Source organism: Cricetulus griseus, chromosome 2 (genome assembly GCF_003668045.3).
Source record: "Cricetulus griseus strain 17A/GY chromosome 2, alternate assembly CriGri-PICRH-1.0, whole genome shotgun sequence".
In the NCBI taxonomy this organism is placed as follows: domain Eukaryota; kingdom Metazoa; phylum Chordata; class Mammalia; order Rodentia; family Cricetidae; genus Cricetulus; species Cricetulus griseus.
The window spans coordinates 175,273,513-175,295,590 of NC_048595.1; the positions used below are offsets into that span (position 1 = coordinate 175,273,513).

General features: G+C 37.9%; 1 protein-coding gene and 1 non-coding gene across 4 annotated transcripts in view; one reads left to right on the forward strand and one right to left on the reverse strand.

Annotated features, from left to right (window-relative positions):
* Positions 1-22,078, reverse strand: part of Wdr7 (WD repeat domain 7) — a 267,663-nt gene that overhangs the window by 60,572 nt on the left and 185,013 nt on the right. For all 3 annotated transcript variants that reach the window (XM_027402761.1, XM_027402760.2, XM_035440121.1), the window contains 4 exons: positions 17,943-18,129; positions 5,558-5,675; positions 3,919-4,068; positions 3,300-3,382 (listed from right to left, as the gene is read on the reverse strand). In XM_027402761.1, coding sequence (XP_027258562.1) covers positions 3,300-3,382; positions 3,919-4,068; positions 5,558-5,675; positions 17,943-18,129 — 538 coding nt within the window. The remainder of the gene's footprint in view (positions 1-3,299; positions 3,383-3,918; positions 4,069-5,557; positions 5,676-17,942; positions 18,130-22,078) is intronic.
* On the forward strand, positions 12,280-12,381 carry LOC113834344. Its single transcript, XR_003482803.1, has one exon. It is a non-coding gene; the product is annotated as a U6 spliceosomal RNA (small nuclear RNA).

Sequence of the window (22,078 nt, forward strand, 5' to 3'; positions counted from 1 at the left end):
AGTGTACATTTTTTTTTAAAACTAGAGTTTAAGTGCCCATTTAAGGTGAAATGAGCTGATTCAGCTTTTTTACTTGAAAAGGAAAATCAATCAGTCTGTCTACATAATAACATAGTTTAAGAAAAGCTAAATCATTTCTGAAAATATAAACTTTTAACTCTTCTATCTAAAATCACTTTTGATTTTACTAAAAGGTATAAGTACTTATTTTACAATGAAATTCTGTGTCTTATCTATGATTATAGCTTTAATATTTTGCTTAAACTTTTCTAACTCTCCATTGCTTATTCAATAAGGTCAACTCTTCCGTGGGGGAACACAGAGCCCTGGCTTGACTCTACATGTCTTTGTGAAACCTATATTCTAGCTACCCCACTACATGGCATAGCCAAACTTACTGTATACTTCTGTGACTCCAAACACGTAGCAGTTTGGTTCTCTCTCTGCCTTTCAGGATGACACTCACCTTTTCGTTCCACAAATCCCACCTGGTCAGCCCTCTGTGAAACATTCCTAAGACCCACCAGTGCTCAGACAGTCACCACAGCTCAGACAGATCCCTTTCTTTACCTTGGAAATATGATGGCATTTTTTTTTGCTTTGTTTTTTTCAAGACAGGGTTTCTCTGTGACTTTGGAGGCTGTTCTGGAACTCGCTCTAGGCTGGCCTCGAACTCACAGAGATCTGCCTGCCTCTGCCTCCCGAGTGCTGGGATTAAAGGCGTGCGCCACCAATGCCCAGTTTACATAATGGCATTTTGAACAGACACTATTATTCTTCTACATTCTCCTTATGAAATTTCTCAGATTCCATATACTGAATTGAGCATTATATTATTACCCAACTCAGCCCCTGGTAGGAAGTCTACCAGACACCCTACACAGCCCACAGATCTGATGCAATCTCCTCCCCAATAGACACTGTCATCCTGAATGATCTAATCTATCATCTCTTCCCCAGAGAATAGTTATGGGATATACAGTTGGTATTCAATAAAATTATTACTAAGTCCATAAACAAAGTGCAATTGCTTTTTGGCAAATCAGAGGGGGCAAACAAGTACATGTAGTGTTCAGTAAGGACAAATCTACTCGGCATCCCAGCACAACTCTCCCTTTCTATGATAACGAAGTCAACAGACATGGGAGTCAGCAGAGCACAGCAACCTAAGGAATTGCTCCAGGGGGCTTGGAGCAAGCTGGAAAACAGACCCTTTAGTGGACAGCTCCTGCACTGAGCTCCAGGAAGCTTTATGAACACCACTGGCATTCAGTGAATTAAGTCCCAATACAACCACTTTCTTATCATCTCCACTTAGCAATATGTCAGCAACATCTATTCTCATGTGGGAATTTCTTTAGAAAAGCATCAGTTGGAAAAATTACAACTGTGTACTCAAAATCAGTTAATGGCACAAAAGATCTAATGCTAAAAAATGACTGTATTCTAATTTGTCTAGTTTTTGTAGCAAGAAAAAATGCACCTGTACATGTGTGCTACAGCATCCGTATATTGTGATACAGCATCCATACATGTGTGTTACAGCATCTGTACACATGTTATAGTATCTATACACATGTTACAACATCTGTACATGTGTGATACAGCATCCGTATATGTGTGGTACAGCATCCATACATGTGTGTTACAGCATCTGTACATGTTGTTACAGCATCTGTATATGTGTGTTGCAGCTCATATTTTAATATCTAGGTGGCAAAATCAAGCTACAACATGAGAGAATAGTGTAGAAGTTTTACTGCATATAAAAATATAGATAAACCGAGCAAAAGCCATCAGCACACCAGTTGCAGAAAGGTTAGGAAGTGACCAGATGAGCTGGCACACTGACATGCCACTGTTCTTAGGAATCTTACTGCTGACTAAAGCTTATACTATATTGTATTTTGAGAAATAAACAAAGACAAGGAGGCTGTCACTGAACTTGCCTTACGAACAAAAGAATCACATCCACTTTTGAGTAACCTAGTGCTCTGAGAAAAATTACTTATGAGAGTACTATTTCTGCAGACAACATAAAAACAATAAAATAAAACAAGGTGCTCCAAACTATAAACATTTTAGAACCAATTAAAAATGATTGCTGGGCAGTGGTGGTGCACACCTTTAATCCCAGTACTTGGGAGGCAGAGGCAGGATCTACAGAGCGAGTTCCAGGCCAGCTGTTACACGGAGAAACCTAGTCTCAAAACAAAACAAAAAACTATTTCATGAATTACGATGATGATGATGACAATGATGACAATGACAATGATGATGATGTTTGTAAGTCAGAGATCAATCTGCCGGGGTTAGTTCTCTCACTCTACCATGTTAGTCCCAAGGAATAAACTCAGGTTGTCAGGCTCATGGGACAAGCACCTTTACCCAAAAATCCAATTAAAAAAACAAACACAATGTACTATATTTTGATGCAAAAGCAATCTTCATTCCATGTTATATAAATGTATATAAACAGAATTTCTAAGCTATATTTAACATATTTAGTACCATTTGCAAAGTTCTTGCCTTCTTTTCCTGTTTCTTCACAGAGGAAATATATATACTAATAGGACATAGTGCAAAGACTTGCATTATGCTAAAAATATACTGCAAATTGATATGTTCTATGGATATTCATGGGAGACCTGCCCTTTCCTGGATAGAGAGGAAGAGGAGGATATTGGGGGGTTCAAGTGGGGTGGGGGATGAGAATAGAGGCTAGGGACTAAGAGGGAAGGATGGGAGGCTGCAGCCAGGATGTAAAATAAATAGATGGGTAAAAAAAATTACTAGTGAGTGAAAAGTGACCTACTGATTTCTGTTGCTGGAAAGTATATTTTTTTCCTAAGTCAGAAGTATTCTATGTGTTTTGTAACATAAATAACAATTTGAGTAGACTGTGAGAACAGACATATGCAATGTACTTTTAAGTCATAAGCAAAATGCCCTTGTGAACTCATTAAATAACTAGTTCTACTATCTTTTTTTTTTTTATTTTTACAAGACAGGGTTTCTCTGTGGCTTTGGAGGCTGTCATGGAACTAGCTCTTGTAGACCAGGCTGGTCTCAAACTCACATAGATCCATCTGCCTCTGCTTCCCAAGTGCTGGGATTAAAGGCATGCACCACCGTCTGGCTAGTTCTGTTATTTTTGTGCTCTTATCCCAAACTGCAGAATTATTCTAGAAAGTAAGCAAGTAATGATCAATACTTGATTTTCTCATTCTCCTTATTACAATTTTTAATTATCTGTTCTGAAAATCAATTATTTTGCATGCTGTTGAAGGCTTCTTTACCTGCAGATAGCTGGAAAACATTCCTGAAGTCCCTTCTTTTTAACTAAAGATCCTTCAAGACAATACATGATGATGTCCATGACCTTTGACAAGAAAGACACAGATTGAAAGTTAACTTCAAATGCTTGATTTTCTAAAACTTAAATGGTTCCATTGGGCCTTGTTTTGTCCAGGTAAATCCATGTAGTTTGATTACTATTTACTTTAAGAACAACAAAAGCTATTTTAAGCCTATGGACAATACATGTTAACCTTGGTTTTGTCTGTAGAAATAGACTTATTTCTTCTAAAGCTGACTGTGCTCATGTGCACAGTAAGGTTGTTTCTCAAGCACATGGTACAAGTGGTTTTATTTACAATGAATATTGGTGACAACAAAACCTTTAAAATATTCTAATATATATCAATTCCATATGAATGGACAATGGTGATAGCAATCAATTTTAGTTTTGAGGAAGGGGATTTAAGGCCTATTGAAATAGTGCAGAAGTTAATTAATCTTAGTTATGTGACCCATTTCCTCTCCCTTCCTCCCTCTACTCTTCCCTTCTTCTTACCTTACTTTTAACCTCAAGTATTTAATGCAGGGACAGGTATACTGGAAGCAGGACATTCTCACCTCCACAAGAAGATCCACAACATCTGTAGGCATTTTTTCAATGAGAATTTCAATGACTCTCAGGATTTCCCCTTTAGCTCTTGCCAAGGTTGTTGTGTGTATACTCTGCTGTGACTGGGTATTTGCTGCAAGGGCCGTGTGTCTGTGTACCTAGAAAAGAATTGCCACACTGTAGGTGGAATTGCCGCTCCACACAGATTTACATTTTTAGGCAATAATTTACTCTCCACTGATTATAGAAAAAAGAAATATATAATCAATCAGAACTCTGAAAACAAATCACTCATGGTAGGTCAAGAATTGTTTTTTAATCCCCAAAACCATTATGAACAATGAAAACTAAGTAAGAATGGTTTAATAAAATTCTACAACTTCCAGGTGCTTATTTATTTATAGATAAACTCTCATGTAGCCCAGGCTGGGCTTAAACTCTATGTAGATAAAGATGCCTTTGAATTGTTTCTCCTGCTTTCATCCAAATGATTTTCTCGAATTCAATGTTTCAGTATAAGTATTCTAACATTTTACTCAAAATATTATTATGTAAATAATAAAAAATAAAGTTCAGAAATATAATTAATATAAAGACCTGTCAGACTAATGTAAAACTTCCTCAAGGCAATCAATATTGCCACCTATGCACATTCCATGCATGGGAAAAACTGGGTTAAAAATTTCCAAGTTAAATAAAATTATTCTTTCAAACAACATGCAGATTTGCTACAAGTGTATAGCATGTAAGCCTGTGTGTAACTAAACACAGTGAAAGCTTATTATCACCACACCTGTAGTCCACAAGTTTATGTCAGATAAGAATTCATGGCTCCACTGCATCATAACTGACCATACAAACTTCTACCAGGACCATCTTCCCTCCCTTCTAGCTTCCTTCACAGCATGCATGCCTCTAATGATGACTCTGGAGCAGGCCTGGGCCCAGTGTAGGGGTATCCAGGTAGACTCAGAGGTGTTTACTATTTTAAAAGTTCATCATAGCTATAGGAAAAGCAATGCAGACAGAGCTCACACCCTATGGCACTGAGCTGCACAGTACTAATGCCAAATGGAACAAATCTTTACAAAGGTTTAGGAATGCTCCCTTTCCTCTCACTACTAAGATATATAGGAAAGAACACAGAATCAGCTCATTGTTCTTTACTAGTTTGTCAGCTGGATGTGGGCAATTAGTTAGAACACCAGGAATTCGGGAATCAATGGACTTTCAAGGCTTTCTCTGTGACACAGAATAGGAAAAACAATCAGCAATTTTATGGCTTACATTTTTGTGTACAGTTGGAGAGCCACTGATAAATAAGTTTAGTTTTGATTATAAGTATTTGCTTACACCTGAGAAACATAAATACCTTTGATATCTTTTAATTTGCATAGACCTATTATATTTCATATCGAAAAGCACTGTCAAATAACACAAGTGTGTTCATTCTGAGAACAGAAAGGAACAAGAAAGCTCAAGTCCTGAACGCACAGCTGTGGAATTCAGTGTGCGTGCGAACATGATACATTCATTTCAGCACTACACTACTTATTAACTTTCTTTGTTTCAGAACTAGAAGATCATTTGTGGGTCTGACCCCTGAGTTACAGTATGGAGGAATTCCTCTGAAAGGCAGCTGCTCACCTCCTTAGCTATGGTGGTGATGAAGGCGGGAGGTCTGGCAGTGGCAATGAGAGAAAGGGCATGCCTTGCAGAGCGGGCAGAGTCAGCTGCAGGGCTCAAAGGCAGCCCCATTGTGATGCTAAACAGGGATCAGAAAAAAAGGAAAAAGAAAAGAAGCATTAGAAATATAGACTCAAAAGATTAGACACAGCTTATAATGTCAGTTCAAGGTCAATGGGAGCACTCAAACAGTTAGAATATAATAGACTTGCAACAATGAGCAGTGATTAAGAGTCAGGGTGTTCTGGCATCAAATACAAAATCGAATTATTAACCATGAAGATTGAAAACAGTATGTGCATCTGTCCAAAAGGTTAAAAATGCCTTGTTAACAAATTATCAAGAACTACGACTGAATACACATCACAAAGCTAAGGTACGGATGCATGTTGTGTTAGATGTTTTAAAGTTAACTTAAAGGTTTGTGAACAAATTAGGTCATGTTAAACATAAGGCCATGTTAAAAAACTGTAATTGAGGCTCTTTCATCAAAGGAAGCAAAACTTATTCCTGTTTGCAAAGTTATTAAAAGAACTGATAATGACAAAATCACGTTTAGTTAGCTATTATTTTCAGTTTGAAATCTCTCAACACCACACTGGCCTACCCCACACTCAGTACTTTCAGAACCATCTACTACTAAGTACATGTACCATTGACACTCATGTAGCATTTAAACAAGAAATAAGCAAGCTGGAATTAATTTTCTTAACAAAAAGAAGAGACAGCAAACAGTTCTTTTAAAGTGATAAACACATGAAGTGAATCTTTCTAGACTCTGAGAACATGGGGTCCTGATACGACAGTGTTAATAATGCATTCCTACCTCTGATATACAAAAGCAGTCTTATCTATCATTAAACTCACGTGTGTGTGTGTGTGTGTGTGTGTGTGTGTGTGTGTGTGTGTGTGTGTAAAGCTAAATAATTTAACTTAAATGAACATGAATGGTCCATTAAAAATATTTTAAATAAGTCTATGATCTGTATGTATAAATTGGATTTGTTTAACAAACATTTCAAAAGGCTTGTAGGTACCTCTATACTTATATATTAAGGATAGTTATCTTAATTTTTAGCTGAAAATCAAGATTAGTTATATGACTATTCTTAACATCAAAGGAGGTAAACTGATGGCAAAAAAATTATTATTTGGTGACTATTGTGTTACTTGAAAGCCGTGGTTCTCAACCTGTGGGTTGCAAGTCCCTTCAGGGGTTGCACATCAGATTTGCATTATGATTCATAACAGTAGCAAAATTACAGTTATAAAATAGCAATGAAAATAATTTTATGGTTGGGGGTCACCACAACACTAAGAACTGTATTAAAGGGTTACAGTATTAGGAAGGGTGAAGACCACTGCTTATGAGGTTGATTATATGTGTAACTTTCTCCATGCTACAAAGTAGGGACCCAGATGAGAAAAGTACATACAGGCCTCCTTCAATATTTAAAAAAATAGTAAAAAATTAAAAAAAAATGAGTTTTCCAAACAAATACATCCTGAACCAAATATAAACAGAAAGTGAGGGCTGTATGACCTGGTATTCCTGGGTCCTGGGGCTGGAAAGAGATTAAGCAGGGTGGCAGCAAGACACCTGTGTTCAATGCTATCACTTCACATTGAGCAAGGAAATATTTACTGCCGAGGAAGCTTAATAACTATCTTATTTCTTTAAAAGTTCAAAAGCTAATTAAGTATTTTAGATACCTTGTACTGTTTCCCCCGCCCCCAACAAATTAGAAGAATAGGGGCTGATGATATTGAAGAGGGATAAGTTATGTGAGTAATTCTGAACAAACCTAAATTAACTTTGTAAGATTACAACTTTTGGAAAACAAGTCAGGAGGGAAAGGTAACATCAGTTTCCTAGGGAGTCCATCCCACATCAGGAAAGTTCAACACATATAACTAGAACTAGATCTTGGGATCTGGGATTGAAGCTGGGCTTGCTTGTGTTCTACTTCATGTCTTCTTGTATCCCAATAAGTTGATAAAGACATTTTACAAATGAAAATTTATGTCAAGAAAAGTTACGTGAGGAGCTAAGATAGTGGTGCACCACGGCCCCTTCATATTTGTTTTTCAGGTTTCCTAAAAAGGTTAAATGGAAAATTCCAAAAATAATTAATAGATTTTTAAAATGCATGAAATTTAGAGTAATGAGATAACATTTTATGCTGCATATTTTTTGGTATATGAATCATGTCTTTGTCCTGGGTACACACAAAGTATATGCTGTTTTTGTGGCCACTTTGGCTAGTGAACTGTGAGGGTATTAGCAATGCTTGTGTGCACGTGGCCCTCTGGAGATACATAACACTGTTTCACAATGCTTATACAGTTCATCTTACTTGACTCTTCATGTAGGTACCACCCATCTACACAAAGAAGAACAACCAGAAAACATAGTACAATTTGATATTTGATGAAGGACCTATATTCATATAACTTTTATTACATTGTTGTTCTGATTATTTAATTTTATTGTTTTTTAATATCTTACAGTACATAATTATAAATTCAACTGTATTAAATGTCTCTACGTAAAGACAAAAATACTGCATATAAAGGGTTTGGAATTACCATGGCTTTGTGAATCCACTGGTAGTCTTGGAATGTGTCCCCATAGGTAAGAAAGATTACGGTCCTTAAGAATCACTGATCTTTGTAGAAAGTGAAGAGTAGCAGGGCATGGTGACACTGTAGTGAACTAAATTAATGAACTGATAACATGACCAAATTTAGTGGCTTTGGATGCAAGATTAGACTGCTTCCCTGAGAGAAGTTTGTAGGGATATGTTGAGATACTAGGATTTCAGTTGTTTTATTCAACATCAATAGTGGTTTAAATGAAGAATAGCTTACACTTATCAATTGGGTTGATCATAATATTTGATAGGAGATTAATCATAGTAAGTGAGAGAAATAGGATCCATAAAGTTCTTCAAAAGATCACATTTAGCTGAATAAGAAGTCTTGGGGCTGGAGAGATCACTCAGCAGTTAAGAATGCTTGCTCCACAATCATGGGACCAGGACTTGGATTCCAGAACCCAGTGTATGAGTAAATACCTGTAAACCAAGCTTCAAGCAGGATTTCTGGGGCTGGATGGCTTCCAGCATGGCAGAAAATTCTCACTTCTATCCTGTCTCAGTTCCTTGCATAGGGGAGAAATGATTAGTGGACAGGGAAGAGAGAGGAAGAAAGAAAAGGAGGCAGGGCCACATGTGGACAATAGATGCTTCTTGTAATGAAAAATATCTCACACTTGTATAGTGAAAGGAAGGGAAACACAAACAAGTCACTCACTTCAAATTAAAGGCCTATCCACAGATTACCCTTTTCTCACATCAGTAAAAGTCCATGTAAATTTGGGAGAATCATCAAACCTATGGTAAGAAAAATATGAAGGTTTGGTGAAGGGCACAGTCTGAAGAAAAGCCACAAGTGAATGCAAATGAAAGGGAATCAAACACCCATAGATATTCACATTCCCCACTGGGCTTGGTGAATAGTGAACATTTAAGGAGGAATTCATGTGCACGTTTGTGTGAGTCCCTCCATCAGAATCTTGAACTTTGAGAGCAGACTATAGAGTGTAGTCAGACCTACTCTTCGGAGCATACTTATCCTGACACCTAAACCGCATAAACACCCAACAAACAAAAAGAATTACACATCAATTTCCCTTATGAACATAGGCGTAAAAATTCTCAACAAAGTACCTGAAAACTGATTCAAGAACACATCAAAAAGATCATTCACCTTGATCAAGTAGGCTTCATACCAGAGATGCAAAGACAGTTTAACATAAGTAAATCCATAAATGTAACCCACCATACAAACAAAATGAAAGACAAAAGCCACATGGTCATCTCATTAGATGCACAAAAGACCTTTGATGAAATCCAACACCTCTTCATGGAAAAAAAAAAAAATCCCTGAAACAGACTGTTGTGGTGGTGTACACCTTTAATCCTAATACCCAGTCTGCAAAGGCAGGTAGATTTCAAGTTTGAGGCCAGCCTGGTCTATAGAGTAAGCTGTAGGATAACCAAGATTACACAGAGAAACATGACAAGAATTCTGTTCCTGCAGGCACTGGCACTGCCGCTGCCGCTGCCACTGAAGGTAGCTTTAACCAAACCTCTATCATTCTATTTATAAATAAAACCCAAGACTCAAAAGTTGGGGTGAAAACCTGCTAGCTCAGAGAGGTTGGGTAGCACCTAGCTAACCTTCTCTCCTAGCTGGCATCTCCATAAGAGCCTGTTCTTCCACTCCACTAAGACAGAAAAAGCTGCCCCACTCAAAACCCTCCCTATTATTGTCAGTGTGTCTCTCTAGTCCATGTGTCTATCTCTTCCAGATGCCCTCTGATGCTCTACAATTGCTTTCTGCAACTGGTTGCTAACTCAGCCTCCTGACCCAAGGTTAATTTTATTTAATTAATGCAAATGCAAACTGGGAGTTAACAGTGTGATTGAATATCCCCCCCAAGCTAGGATTATCCTCCAGACTTTGAATACAAAGAACTCAAAAAACAGAGTATTAAGAAAAATACCAATTTAAGTCAGGCGTTGGTGGTGCACGCCTTTAATCCCAGCACTGGGGAGGCAGAGGCAGGCGGATCTCTGTGAGTTATAGACCAGCCTGGTCTCCAGAGCGAGTGCCAGGATAGGCTCCAAAGCTACACAGAGAAACCCTGTCTCGAAAAAACAAAACAAAACAAAAAACAAAAAAAAAGAAAAAAGAAAAATACCAATTTAAAAATGAGCTATGGCTCTTAACAGAGAATTCCTAAAAGGAGGAATGAAAATGGCTAAGAAATACATTTATAAATGTTCAACATCCTTAGCGCTTAGGGAAACGAAAATTAAAACTACTTTGAGACTTGAAGTCTAAGATCAAAATAAATGAATGAATGAATGAATGAATGAATGAATAAATAAATAAATAAATAAATAAATAAATAAAATGATAGCAAATGCTGGTGAAGATGTGGGGACAAAGGCCCCTCATTCTTATTGGTGCAATTGCAAAATGGAGCAGCCACTTTGGAAGTTTAGTTTAGAGAATTCTCAGAAAGCTAAAAATAGGTCTACAAAATGACCCAGCTATACCACTCCTTAGTGTATGTTCACAGGACTCCTCATCTTGCACCACAGATACTTGCTTAGCCATGTTCCTGTTCTCGTATTTGTGTGCTATGCATCTTAATGTGAGACTCTATCTTGGAGGGGAAGCCTCCAAAATGATTTTCTGTTTCTGGAAGCCAGATGTAAACCCAGTCTTACTCTGTGCTCTTGATCCTGTCCATGGGATATTGCATATACCATTTGCTTTATAGATCTAGAGGATAGGCCTTTGCATTTAGTCTTTATGATACAGAAACTGAACATCATATACTATTTTACTCAGTATTTCCCTGCATACACACACACATGCACACATATACACAACACACACACAGACATACACCACACACACACACACACACACACACACACACACACACACACACACACACACCTATCCAATCACAAATATCAGGGATGAATGCTATTGAAGATTAATAACATGAATAGAAACATAGTTCTCCCAGGCAGAGCTACCTCTTCTCATGAATATTCATTAATCCAATTCTAAGACTTGTTCCATTTAGGAAAAAATTTTTAAATTTACATAAAGAACATTTAGTAAAATGTTACCACCTAAGATTCTGAGATATCAACCTCTGTCAAATTAAGGAATACTGTAAGTATATATTCCAGAAAAGCATTAAGCTTTCTGCAAACAGCCTGCAAATCTGAGACATCAATAACAAGGCTTTGAAAATAGTCTATATCAAAAGCAAAACAAAGCTAACATTGTTTTAAATACATCCTTAATTACATGACACCTAGAACTTCAATGCTACACTTTCCTGGGAACAATGGTATATTATTATCTGTTCCCAACTTATTAAGAACACACACAACTCCTCTGTGTCAAGTTGGAGCTTCATCACTTTTGAAAATATTTTAAATTTTATTTATTATTATTATTATTATTATTATTATTATTATTATTATTATTATTATATCTGTATGCATGCATTCTATGATATGCTTGTGGAGGTCAGAGGACAACTCTGTGGAGCTGGTCCTCTCCATCTTTTTCTACATGGGCTCAAGGTAGGAAAATCAGGTCATCAGCTTGCATTGTTGGTCAGCAAGTGCCTTTACTCACTGAGCCATCTCATCAGTGCCTAAAGCTTAGTTTCATAACTCAAGGCAGCATTCATTTTCAAAGCTCAAAGACAGAAATTTTCTATTTTTATCACAATTAACTGGGTTAATTATGATATTCAATTATTTACAAATAATTGAATTATCAATTATTTCAATATTGTGTTATACAGTCTATATTGAATATATATACCATTCTTGTTCTTAAAAAAAAAATCCTCATAAAAGATGTCACTTGTGGATCACTTATCAAACAAGCATTAGCCTTAAGTACAATAGTTGTGAAATAGGAGCTGAGAGTTCTGAAGTGGGCCTAGCCCTTCACATGTTGAGAACACTGGGCCAGATGGAGTTGATGGAGACTGTCAACTCAATATTTTTATTAAGATCACTGCCTACCACTACAAATAAGCAGAACCAACACACTACTTAAAGAATTTAGTGAGGGTTTGTTTTGGCAGCACATATACTAAAACTGTAACCATCAGAGAAAATTATCATGGCCTGTGTAATGCTGGCAACCAAATTTATGACCCATTCCATTATTTTCTAAAAACCAGTTATATTTAAATAAAAAATTAATATCTATAAGGTACAAAATCCTTAATGAAAATTTGATTAAATACAAAATCCAAAAGGACATTTAATGTACCCTGACCATTTTTTTTGTAATCTTTATTTAAGTTGCTTTTAATTTTGCAGGTGTTAAGATTTTGAATAGTGTTATATAGTTTTAGCTTTTGGAGTCAAGTAGACCTGAAATTAAACCCAGTAATTTTTACCATCTAGAAAACAAGAAATAGCATCTCTCAGAGATTCATACACTATCTCTGTGTGTGTGTGAACTTGAAAAATGGGAAGAATCATGTTTACTGCCGTGGGCATCTATATGCCTAAATGAACGGTTTGCAATAAACATAGCACACAAACCCCCAAGTAGCATTGCATATTGGTAGAATAGGCAATAAAGGTCCTATAGGAGATAGAAATTAGGTAGGGAGTTTAGGTTAAAAAGACTTCCAAGAAAAGTACCCAGTTTTCTCTAGAGAAAACCCAGAACTTCCATTGAGCCCCTGGCTATCTCGTTGTAGCCGGAGATGCCAGAAATTTGGGGGGCTCTGATGTCTAATTTAGTTCCTAAATGATTTCAGGGTCACCTCTTCAGAGGTTGGTGTGATAGAGTAAGCAATATAGGTGCATTAAGGAAAATCTCATTCAAGAATAGAATCCCTGGCCTGTGACCTAACACTCCAGTTTGGCCAGGTCAATCACTTAGCTAAAGGACCACCCCTAGGAAGCCAGCTCACAGTAAGCATGGTAAGGAGGTAGGCAGAACACATCCTTTAAGGGAATACTGCACTTTTTCTTCCCAGGACAGCCACTCCTAGAACTGTAGTTTACTGGTTTGCAGCCATGCAGCTTTGTACACCTGCCCACTTTTCTGAATTATTCAGAATAGTGTATTTACACTTTCTTCCTTTTATGTGTTTTTAAGCAGACATTGCTTAACACTTTGAGCCTCCCCAACATTTTAGGCTTTCTTGCTTTTCTTAAAGCTTCCTCCCAGCCATGTGGATGCTTGTCTGTCATGTGTCTGACCTTCATGACAGGATAGCTTAAGACATTGCTAACTCTCCACCTCCATTCTCCTACAGGAATTGTTTTCCCTTTACAAGCTTCCTGCCATGTTTTTTCTTTGTTTTCATGACAATAGCTTAAAAAAACTCTCCTTGAGCTTCCATTTCTGTTGAGATTTAAATTATGCCATGTTACACTAAGAGCTCCAAGAAGTGGATCCCAATTTTCCATTTGAGTCAATTCTTAAGAGTTCACTTTGAACACTAAGGTCCATCTGGATACATCATTTCCTCCACTATCAGGTGCTAGCTAAAGAGTTCACTTTGAACCTGCAGTTACAACATCCTTTGGCCTAAAAGCTTCTGTACTACAACCATCCTTTGCTGGAAAGGAAGCAGCTGTTTTTGTGGTAGGTGAATCACAAAGGAAGCAGCTGTGTTTTGTAAGTTTAATTTTTGCATCCATTGTGAGTAAAGACATGCCAAAGACATGGCCTGTTCTGTCGTGTACCCCCATTCTTCTTCTTCTCCACATTCTGATGTAAAAATCCAGGCACATCTTCTGCTTAACCTGTTAATGCACTCCATCCAGGCCTGTCCACCTCTTTACCACCCGCACCTCCTCACCTGTCCTCAATGGACACTGTCCTGGACCTTTGTTTGATTCCACCTGAAACTAGAAACACCTAACATTGGCCCTCTCATATATTAGTTAATAAGTGCCTACGTAATTAGTAAGGACACCTCCGAGCAAAATAGGTGAAAAAAATGAGAAGTGCTGATGCTGTGAGTATCAGAAGAGATAAGTCAGAATTACACAGTAAGGTGTTATGAATTCTGGGAAAACATTCTATTGATCTCGAGGCACCTACAGGTCTATGGAAAAACTCCAAGTGGTTGATTCTGACAGGGAATGCCTGTACTTAAAAGAGAGGGAAAAAGAACTCTTCTGGGATGTGTACTCTGCAGAACTAGTTGTCCCTCCCAAGCCTGTCCTCATGGACTCACAAGAATGGGAATAAAGAAGGAAATGGCTGCTATGGTTGCTTTTTCCATAAATGTGAATTGAAATGCTAAGCACTTGACTAATGTAAAAGCTTTTTCACATAGCAAGCTTAGGATCATGGGCAGAAAGAAGCAAGGCAGTTGAGCCCTGTTATTGTACACATAGTAAGTAAACCACAGCAGGGCATGAGGGGTGGGGGTGGTAAAGAGGTGGACAGGCCTGGATGGAGTGGATTAACAGGGTAAGCAGAAGTGTGTCATGGATGTAAGAGGCTGTTTTCAATCTAAATCTTGTTATACATTAAAAAGCAAACATTTTCTTATTTATTATGCAATTTATCACAATGAAAACAACATTGGACTCCTCAAGGCTACATGCTGATACATTCATTTATTCAGAGCAGTGTGGAGAAAGTCATACTAATCTTTGTGACAGAGAGGATGTAATAGTAAGATTTAAATTACCTACTGAAAACCATAGGATTTATGTCTCTTGACATACTATCTGTAGATGAGGCATATGTACACGTTTACTTTGCTGATATAAGCTTGATGTGAACTTACTTCAAAAACAAAATCGTAAACGCTAAAACTAAAATGAAACCTACCATTCATTCCAGGTAACAAAACAGAGTATATAAACTTGTGAGATTGGATTTGGTCATATTTGAAAACAAATACTTAAACATATTACATGCTTCTCCAGAAAAACCAAGAGAGCTTCAGTACCTGCAGTCCATCTGCTGAATTCTCCTGTGGGTACATAACAGTGAGTCGGGAGGAGGCTACAGGCAGAAAATAGGTTCTGGAGATTTGCACAAAGACCAGCAGCCTTGCACTGCTAGTGTAAACTTATGTGCAAACATTCCTTCCCAATTCCAAAAGTCACCTGAGAATATCTGCTGCCCTCCTTTATCAGAAACTATTCTGGCCATGAATCTATAAAGCTGCCCATTTGCCAGCTTGTAATGTGTTGAATGCTGGGACCATCACAACAGCATCTCCACTTACACAGTGACTACCACAGTAACTTCATCCGTCTCTTAATGTTCTGGATAGTTTTAATTTTCAACTTGACACAACCTGAGGGACCTGGCTGCCTCTATCAGACTGGGCTGTGGGCATGTCTGCTGGACATCATCTTGATTGCTAATTGATGAAGAAGGACCCAGTTGACTGTGGGCAATACCATCCTTAGGCAGGCAGTCAAGGGTGGTGTGTGTGTGTGTGTGTGTGTGTGTGTGTGTGTATGTATGTATGTATGTATGTATGTATGTATGTATGTATGTATGAAAGCTAGCTGAGTATGAGCCAAAGCCAGGCCAGGACATTAACAATCAATATTCCTCCATAGTTTTGGCTTCAAGGTCCTATCTTGACTTCTCTCAGTGACAGATTGTGACTTAGAAAGTATAAGGGAAGCAACCCCTTTCTCTCCTCAGTTGGTTTTTGATGGAATGTTTTATCACAATAACTGAGAAATAAATTAAAACACTTAGGATGTGCTAAGCACTCCTGTAAGTTCTTTGCAAACATAATCTCATTTAGCATCAGCCTTTTGAGACAGGCGCTTTAATTCCATTCATGTAGCTAGGGAGACCTAGAAGTGACATTAGAAAATGTGGAGGTGTGACAAGAGGTAAGGAAGGAAAGCAGCTGTCTAAGGCTACAGTGAATACCTTCCTCCCACCAGTTAACCCAGGGGCCCTGGGCAATGGATAGCTAGTCTGTAGGCAAAGCCACAGCATTGTATTTAGTCTTCAGATGCCTCTCTGGTTTCCACTTAGAGTAATTAGCACATCTAAACACAAAGACAGTAGGCCCCCAAAATACTGTAACGGGGGGAACCAGGGTATAAGGGAAAGCAGCCATGAAGCAAAGAGCAGATCATTTTAGTTTTTAAAAAGGTCAAGAATGATGGCATTGGCATGCCATTCACTTTCACAAAGAGAGGCATCATGGGACAATAGAGGGATTTCTACCCCTTTATATTCAATAAGATGAGATACTTTAAAAGGGAAATAGAAAAAAGGAAATCTTGTTTGCCCAGTGCGGATGATAATGAAAATTCAGCCACTACAAAAAACTGTTTGGTGGCTCCTGGAAAATTTCAACATGGAATTATAAGTTTTAGTAATCCCACTTTAATATTGAAAGTGAATTCCCACATAAACACATATGAATGTTTACAGTAGCTCTGTTCACAAGTCCAAAAGGTGAAAAATAGCTACATGTCTACCAACAGATAAGACACTGTCTAACCATAGTATGATGGAATTCAACTAAAACACAAAATAAAATACACACTACACTAAGGGTGGAATCTATAAGAGGAATAAGCAAAAAAACGGAATCATGAAAGACTACACAGGATGCATGGTGTCATTTCTATGAACTACCTAGGACGGGCAAATTTAAGAAAGGCTGAAGATTAGTGTTTTCTAAGGCATGTAGAGAGAGGAATGGGGAGAAAGTGCCTAACGGACAATGGTGTCTACTTGGGGTTAGCACTATTGGGGACTAGGTAGTTGTGATGGCTGTACATTGTCAGCTCATACATGTCGATAATCACCCATTTTATGCCACTTGTATAATACACCCAAAAGTGAGCTGTGTTCTAGAATCAGGAGACCACATTCTAAGATGGCACCAATACCTATCTTCACCACCACCACTCCTAGCCAGCTCACCAGCATGTGTTCCTACTCATTTCAGGTTAGCAACTCTTTCTGTACATTTTCCTCTTTAGTTATTTTTAAAGTGATCATTATGGTCTATTATAAATTTAATGCATTACATTTACTTAGTGAGTGTGTGTGTGTGTGTGTGTGTGTGTGTGTGTGTGTGTGTGTGTGTATGCACATGCACATGTGTGCACACACATATGAATTGCATCAGGGGAGGTCATAGGACAACTTGCAGGAGTTCGTCTTTTTTTTTTTCCATCATGTGGGGCCGAGAGACTGTCAGCCTTGGTGGCAAGTATCTATGCCCAGTGAGCCATCCTACCTTCCCAACTCCAATCACCATGTAACTTGTCACCGACTATATGCAAAGGAAAGGCCAATAAAGTTAATTTAAAAAATAACAGGAATGCAGAGGAGCATGTCTCCAAATTGTCCAGTCCAATCTTCTATTAGTAAAACAATTTTGATCTAATACCAATTATGTATATCATTTTCTTATAAACTATATGTTTATACAATTATTAATCAGTAATATCTCAAGGAATAATAAACACAATTTGAAAAATTATATAATGGATAATTCATTGTCTCAAGGCTGTCTCAATTTTCTGTTTTCTATTGAGTGTGTATTATTTTTTTTTTTTTTTGAGACAGGGTCTTACTGTACAGCTCTGTTTGGCTTTGAACTTGCCACAATCCTCCTGACTAGGCATACTGAATGCCGTGGCTACAAGCATGGCCATCATGACCACTAGATTTACTGTTTGTTAGACACACAGTTTCTAAAGTATAACTGTTACCTCCAACAACAACATGCTAACCCACTGGAATTCACACATACTTGGCCAGCTGTTTCTCAGCGTCTGCACACAGCTCCAGAAGCCCCATCAGCACAGCAGACACATCCATGTAAGGCTCCCATACAGTGAACCCTCGCCCAATCAGGTCAATGGCAGTCCTGCGGATCGTGCTATGAGGAGGAAGTTTGGGACTTGGTGGCTGTAGCAGAAGAAATGTCAGTGCCTTGCCTAAAAAAATAAAAAAAATCAGAATATTAAATATACTTCAAAAATATAAGTATATTTTAATTTTTTCTCTCCAGAAAAGGATTTGAACAATAGAACCATAAGAGATTTTGAACTTATACTTTGCAAAGCCCTATATTTTCAAGAGAAAACTTAGGCTACAATAGTTTATAGTGTATTCTTAAGTGCTTAATTATATAAAAATTATATATAAATACATACTTCTACATTAAAACATGAGTGGCCTAGCTGCCAATGTTCTCTCAACTTAGCATCACAAATTAAAGATGGTTCAAATAATGCAATGTAGGATTTTAACATTTCTAGTCTTTCTATTGTATTTAACATAAGTCATGGGAAAATGTGTTCATCAGGAAGACTTGTCTGTAGAGGAAATAACAACAGAGGGGTTATAGAAGGCACCATGTGAGATCTGAGGTTTGAGATATTTCTTTTCCATTCTGGTACATTCTTAATAACATTCTTCACACAAGTTTATTATATAAGTATAAAAATAGCATATAAAAATATGCTATTTTTATATGCTATTTTTATATGCTATTTTTATATGCATATTTAGAAATATAATTTCTAAATCTGATCAAGCAATCTAGCTTTGGATGTACATTTTTCCTTTTATGTTGAAGGCTGAGCCTGGTGACAGTTTGTTCCCTCATGCTCAATGGCCATTAACTGCAAAGGCCCTTCACTTCAAAAGACATTTTGACATTCAAAAAGAAAACTGGTAGAAATCATGGGAACTTTATTTATTTATTTATTTATTTATTTAGGGATTTTTGGTTTGCTTTCTTTTTTTTTTTAATTTTTTTGCTTGGTTTTTTGAGATTCTCTCTGTCAGACCCCAATTGTCTATCTTAGAACTCACTACGAAGACTTGGCTGGCCTCTAAGTCACATATTTTGGCCTCTCTGCCTCCCAGGTGATGGAATTAAAAGCATATGCTACTACCTGAGGCTAAGAGAACTCATTTTGAAGAGCTTCACTTGTTTGTTCTCTGGGGGAAAAGTTACAAAGCAGTTCCTAAATCATAGAACAAACGATGTGCTGAGAAAGAGAAGCACAGGTGTCAGGCACACACAGAGAGCTAACCATGCTTTCCTAACTTTTAGAGACTGTGACATCAGTTACTCACTGAACCTCAGTGTCCTTGCCTTTGAAGTAGTGACAATGGCGGCTTTTTCTCCTGAAGGGTACAGGTGTGGATTGTGCTTATGCTACAGAACGGGGATTACCCAGCCAACTACCCTAGTAAGTGATCAAACCATAGTGCGCAGGCTTCATGAAGAACATGTTCACTTAGTCTCTGCTTTGCTGTCTAAAATGGCCTCCCTTCCTTCCTCTATTTATTTATTTATGGTGTGTGTATGAGGTCAGAGACAACTTCTGAGAGACGGTTTTCTCCTACTATGGGAGTACTGGGAATCAAATTCGAGAGGTCACACTTGGAGACAAGTGGCTTTACCTGTTGAGCCATCTCATTGGCCTATCCATTTTCTAAACAGAACATGGTGCATAAACTGTAATATATCTGACAAAAAATAATTATTTACTCTTAAGTAGTCAACTACTGGGTAGAATGCCTTGAAATGGAGGTAAACAGGAAAAGTTCTGTAAGTCTGAGTCTATGCATGCATTCTGTATACTGGTGGTTCCGAACTTCTCAGCCACAGAACCCTTTAAGAATCTGTTGGAACCAATGAATAAATAAAATGTGTATGCACACAATAGAATTTTTATTTAGTTATAAAGAAAAATGAAATCATGACATTTACAGGAAAATGGATAGAAATGGAAAGCATGTTAAGTGAAGTAATTCAAATTAAGAAAAACAAATACCACATATCTCTCATATGCAGATCTTAGATTTTAATTTTTGTACATGTTTCTAGGGGTGTGGGTGGAGCTCATACAGTAGGAAAAAGCTGTCACTGGGAGACAGGAGAGTTCACAGGTCACATGTGACTTGAAAGCAGAAGGGAGGATAACTTATGTCTGTAAAGCCTGACAGCCTGAGCTTGGTGCCTTGGCATAGGCAAGCTGTCTTCTGACTCTTCCTCTATGTTGTAGCATGGCATGCTCCCACCTACACACAATAAACAAGCAGCAGGGTGGTTACAGGGGAGAAGAAGACCAGCAGAGGGGGATCAGGAGGGCAGGGGAAATGAATGGGGCAGGAGGATCAACAACAACAAAAAACATATGAAAGTGCCACAACAAAGCTAATACTTTGCTAAAGAAAAAAAACATTAAAAATAAATGTACATATGCATATACATGCATACATATATATAACTGCTGGATACCAAAGCATTTCCCCTAGAACATATATACATACATAGACACAACCACCAATTCTGTGTCTGAATGACAAAACAGCCATGACCACGGGTTCACTACTCATGCATGAAACTAAAAAAGTATACTCAGAACATCTTCATATGGGATTTATGAATCTAAACATGTTCAACCATGTTAATGAACTAGTAAACTTTTATGCTTTGCTTTTGGAGCAAAGAATGAACACATTCCTTTTTAATAAAGTAATCCACTATTCTCTACACTTTGGCCATTTTTTTTTCTTCAAGCGTTTCTATGCATTTCTCTTTTCCTCTATTAACTGTGCCAGTCTCTTGAGGGCAGGAGCTGTGATTCTTGTAAATCTCTGCATCTTCCTCAGCACAGTACACACTAGTGCCTATCATGGAATTCGGATCTGCCTCTCCTGCATGCATATTTCTAATGCAGCCCCCTATTGCAGTAAGTCAGAATGCTGGTGCAAAATGACAAGAAACTGTCACCTTCCTGTGTGTTTCAAGGAAGTTGAAGAAGCACCAGATAAATCCATCCTACTGTTCTCTGCAGACTTTCTGAAGCACCAGCAGAAATGGCTTCCAGTCTTAGCACTGGGGCTCCCTAGAGCAAAGAGGAATGTTTCCTAGATACAAGTGTTGAGCATTTCAATGGTTGTCTGCCTTCACTGCAGGTTGCCACATGTGTTATGGAAGTTTGTCAGTATTGTGGCCCGATGTCCAATGGATTCAGGTGTTGATTTGAGAGGTGGGATTCACATTCAGCTGGTCAGAATGGATCACAGAGTAACCTGGCAGATTTGAGAGAGGCCTCCAGGAAGAAGAGGCAGGGCAGGAAGGTTGCCCAGGCCTTTTCAACTGGGGAAGTGAACTGTGGCAGTGTGCTTTATGGTCCTTTGTGATTATCTCAGGTTTTAAGCATTAATATTTGTCCCCAATTTTTATTTTATAATAGATGGTAAAGGAAGTTGCATTATCTGGTACCCAACATGGGGTAGAATTTGTAGGCAGAGTTTTTCTGTTCTGCCAGTCGGCTCTGTCCCATCAGCTGGCTCCCAATTAACCACACAGAGACTTCTTATCAATTATAAATGCTTGGCTGATAGCTTTTACAGTAAAAGTAATATTCTGCAGCATAAACAAATGTAACACATCTTTGCCTAGTTAAATAATATTCTACACTACTGTTAATCAGCAATAATGGCATCATTGCCCTAAAGGAATTTTAAGTAGGAATTAGCTAATCAGAGACAAAGGTAAATGGAAGAAAACAGTCCAAGCAAAGCTAAACACAGCAAGATCTGGGGATTACACAGAGCTCTGTTTAAACAGGAAAAAAGTATGCAGCAAGCAATTTCTGCCACTCCCCTTTCCTCATTTTTTCTACCGAACCCATCTAGGGATTAAAGGCAAGCATCACTCGTGCTAAACACAAAGTCTGCACTGAGCCATACACCAAGTATTTAACAAACAACATGCTACTTGTATTTATTTTTAGTTATGTATACAGGTGTGGTGCTGTATGTGTGCTGTACGTGTGCAGTATAGTCAACCAATCTTGTATGTGCACAGCATAAGTATTTTTCTAATGTTTTTATCAGACAAAAGAAAGAACTTGAAAC